This window comes from Nanorana parkeri, unplaced genomic scaffold (genome assembly GCF_000935625.1).
Source record: "Nanorana parkeri isolate BGI_ZX_2015 unplaced genomic scaffold, ASM93562v1 scaffold492, whole genome shotgun sequence".
Lineage (NCBI taxonomy): Eukaryota > Metazoa > Chordata > Amphibia > Anura > Dicroglossidae > Nanorana > Nanorana parkeri.
The window spans coordinates 137,955-142,138 of NW_017306760.1; the positions used below are offsets into that span (position 1 = coordinate 137,955).

Genomic DNA, 4,184 nt, shown 5'->3' on the forward strand with positions numbered 1-4,184 from the left:
ACAGGAGCCGGCACTATAGAGGAGGCATCGGCTTATGCGGCTCTGCTCCCTCCGCTGCCGCCTCGCTTCCTCTAGCGCTGGCTTTGCTGGCACCGCTGATTCTCTCCCACGGCTCTTCAAGTTCCCCCTTATGCCACCACCGGCCCTGGGAAAGGTCACAACTGGGTCTTATTTTCGGGGTAGATCTTATATTTGAGCAATTCCCAAAAATAGTACTAGGTCTTATTTTCGGGGTAGGTCTTATTTTCAGGGAAACAGGGTATGAGGTGAGTGGAAATCACTCATCTCATAGTTCTCCTTTAAGATAACTTCAGGCCTACAATGTGCATTTTAACACATGTGCAATGCAGTAAAAAAGCAGCTCTAGCAGCGAAAGGGTTAAAGACACAGCAATGCACCAGAAGCCCAGATTGCACCTTTGCAAGGCCTCCAGTGGGATTCTGCACCAAATACAAAACTAAATGGCTGACATTTAGGTTAGTTTAACACTAGCAGAAAGGAGAAGGGAGCACGTGGGCCGAGCAATATACAAAGCAACCCAAAAGGGTTCCCAGCACACTGTCATGCTAGCCAGCAAAAAAACAAAAAACCTCACTAAACTCGGGTTCTGGTTGATTACAATTCGCTGGGTGTGTGGCCACCTTCGTGGAGAACCTTTGAAACTGTTACCAATTTCTGCCTTTTATTAGAAAGCAGAAGTCCGTCTATGACACAGCAGCAGCCAAAGTCTGCAGTACAACACTGACCCCTTGTGGTCTTTTTTGGTATTGCATCCACAATCACAGCTGACTACGCACAGTGCAAGAAAACCGCGTTCCTCCGCCGAACGAATGTACACTTTGTTCATGGTAGACGGGACTTGTATAGCTTGGAGGGTCAGCCCATCCAAAATAAATATTTCAGTTGTAGAAGGAGCAAGGTGGACTGACCTACCCATCAGCACATCAGCATGCCGCATGTGCTGCTTCTCCCCCTCACAGTGTGAGCTCCTCTGTACAGAGAATTGCAAGAGAATGATGATACCTATTGATCTTGGCAGTGCTTGTCACTGCCTGTGAGCTGAACTGAAAGCGGAAAGAAGTTATCTTCCTTCTGTAAAATATACAGTAGAGGTGTGAGCATTGCCACCCTAGGACAGGAAGTGTGTTATTCTCAGGATCACCAGGTGAAAATAAAGGGGGGGGGGGGGGGGGAGCCTGAAAAAAGGAAACTAATGCAGCCACCAAGGACTGGTATCTTGCAATATATGACATGTTTTACTCTTTGGTGTAGATACGCAATAAAATGTGTTTAAGACCCCCATACTGGAAATGATGGGTGCTATCAAGGCTTCAATAAAGCTGCTTGAAGTGGGTTGACTTTCCAAAACCTAGGTAAATACTGAAGCAAATATGTACCGAGCCTATGGGCTAGTGTGCACGGGCTTTTGGGATCAGTAAGGGTCTATTATTTTGAAGGGCCCTTCCCTCTGTGAATATCTGTGAGCTTTAATTTTGGGCAATTAATGCCAAAAATGAACATTCTTAATATTTGTTTCCACTTTGAATGTATTGTCAGGTAATACTACATTATGGCCACTAGATGGAGCAAAGGAAATGCATATTTCCTAGGCTCTTCAACTCCTAGTGGCCAAAATGGAGCATGACATTATAATACATTCAATCCAGAAAAATATATATTATAAACGTTCACGCCTGGCATCATTTGTCCAAACTGAAGGTTCACAAATATTCGCAGGGCAAATGATCCTGCAAATTGTTTATAAATAGCCCCCTAAGTGTCATATTGAGATCAGTTTGCTTTTATTCCTCCATACACATCAATCTGAATATAACGCTACACAACTGTATCCCACTGCCCCATGTGCTATGGGAGATCTGGCTGTTGTACAATTCGTAAATGAACATCAGTGAGTATTAAAACATTTGCTGTTTTCTCTGTGCAGGACAGCAGAGATGACATCGGAGGGGCACAGAACACTGGAATGTTGGGCATCCTGGTCAGAACAGGTATGTATCTATGAACATAAAGCTGCCACTCATATGTACCGTCCTGTCTGTGAGGATGACGTGCGCTGCACTTTCCCCGTCTATGAAGCCCTGGTAGAGCATCCTGTGGGGGGGGGCTGAGAGGGCCGGGCACCAAGTCAGCACCGCACATGATAATCCCCCTAGGTGTCTGCTGCTTCAGTTATTTTCAGTGGCAGCATCTCTGCGGTGTTAGTTTCCTGTGCAGGTTTCAGGACTGGTCCCTGTGTAGGACTGGCGGGATGGATACAGAAATAATGGGGCAATTACTTTTCGTTAAAGTGAGGCTCAGAAATGAGAGGTCCGGTTTTAAGAGGCCAATGGGTTCTGATAATAACAAAAATTCACATAGCTATTCATCCACAAAATCCTTCACACAACGTTCTCGGGGTATTTTCTCTACCGATAGAATGTTCTTAGTGGATTTCCTCTTCTGGTGGAATGTTTTTGGGGTATTATCTCTACTAATAGAGCGTTCTTGGGGTATTTTCTAGGAATGCATTGATACCGAGTATTTGGATGAGTACTCATATTCGCCCACATTCTCTGATACCTATCCCGATACAGAAACTTCCGGTCAGAGACTTCCTCTGACCGGCAGTGCCGCGAGGGAACATGGAGCCGGCTTTCCCGCCAATCAGGAAGCCGGGCCATGGGTAATGACCCACCTCCCGGTTTCCTGATTGCCTGGGATGCTGGCTCCATGCTGATTGGCTGGGATGCTGGCTTCCTGGCCATTCAGCATGGAGCTGGCTTCCCGGCCAATCAGGGAGCCGGACAGCGCGTAATGACCCGCCTCACGTCTCCCTGACTGGGCGGGTAGCCAGCTCAATGCTGATTGGCTGGGAAGCCGGCTTTCCGGGCAATCAAAAAGCCGGGCGGCGGGTAATGGCACACTGCCCAGCTTCTTGATTGCCCAAGAAGCCGGCTCCATGCTAGGGAAGTAGCGGTATAGGTATCGGCGAGTACCAAGAGAGATCAATATCGGTACTCGATACAGAAAAACCGATATTGATGCATCCCGAGTATTTTCTGATAGAGCATTCATTGGGTATTTTCTATACTGTTATAATGTTCTTGGAGTATTTTTTTTTTACTAATAGAATGTTGGCTGGGGTATTTCCTCTACTAAAATAACGTTCGTGGGGTATTTTATCTTTTGTGAATATTCTCTACTGATGGAACATTCTTGGGGTATTTTCTGTACTGAAGGAACATCATTGGGGTATTTTCTGTACTGAAGGAACATCCTTGGGGTATTTTCTGTACTGAAGGAACATCATTGGGGTATTTTCTGTACTGAAGGAACATCCTTGGGGTATTTTCTGTACTGAAGGAACATCCTTGGGGTATTTTCTGTACTGAAGGAACATCATTGGGGTATTTTCTGTACTGAAGGAACATCCTTGGGGTATTTTCTCAATCCCTACAAATAACGTCTTTCTGTTAAACAGGAAAATACAGAGACGGAGATGAACATAAAATAGATCCAGCACCACACCTGACCTGTGCAAGTTTCCCCGAAGCCGTGGATTACATCCTAAAGGATCTGTTATAAGGAGATCTCATGCAGACTGAACCGCCTGCCACCCTTCTACCTCCAAAACTGCATATTTGTCCCGCGCTAAGTGACTTAGGCCTCATTCACACGGGCAATGATGTACATTGTAGGACATTGCTAAATGCATGTAAATACATGTAATGATTTGTAATGGTATAATGTACACGTCGCATTTACTTGCGTTACGTTTAATTGTGTTTAGAGAAAATAGAAACCTGTGCGTCCAGGGGCACATCATGTGGTCTAAACGCATGTAAAACAAACGCAGGAGGCCGGTGTGAATAAGGCTTTAGCTTTATAAGAACGTCCGTACAGCAGCAGGTTTCCTTTCACTCAGCCCCCCCAGCAGCTTATACTTGCTTCGTTCCCCCGCTCCCTTCTGCAGTCTTGTATAAGCTACGAGTCTCTGGAGTCATAGCTTATGCGGGGCTATGGGCTCCCCTTGTGGCATCGCTGATTGGTCCAGCACTGTCACATGGAGTGAGTGAAATGCTGCTCCATACCTGGAACTACTGGGTGTTTCAATTCGCTCTCTGCACTGAACAGAGCTGCTGTGGAGGGAAGGAAAGGTAAGGCCACCTAACCTGTTGGTTTGC

General features: G+C 46.0%; 1 protein-coding gene across 1 annotated transcript in view; it reads left to right on the plus strand.

Annotated features, from left to right (window-relative positions):
* Positions 1-3,631, plus strand: part of HDHD2 (haloacid dehalogenase like hydrolase domain containing 2) — a 28,489-nt gene extending 24,858 nt beyond the window's left edge. Inside the window, exons 5-6 of the mRNA XM_018561003.1 lie at positions 1,946-2,009; positions 3,482-3,631. Coding sequence (XP_018416505.1) covers positions 1,946-2,009; positions 3,482-3,585 — 168 coding nt within the window. The 3' untranslated portion in view covers positions 3,586-3,631. The remainder of the gene's footprint in view (positions 1-1,945; positions 2,010-3,481) is intronic.
* The last annotated feature ends 553 nt before the right edge of the window (positions 3,632-4,184 follow it).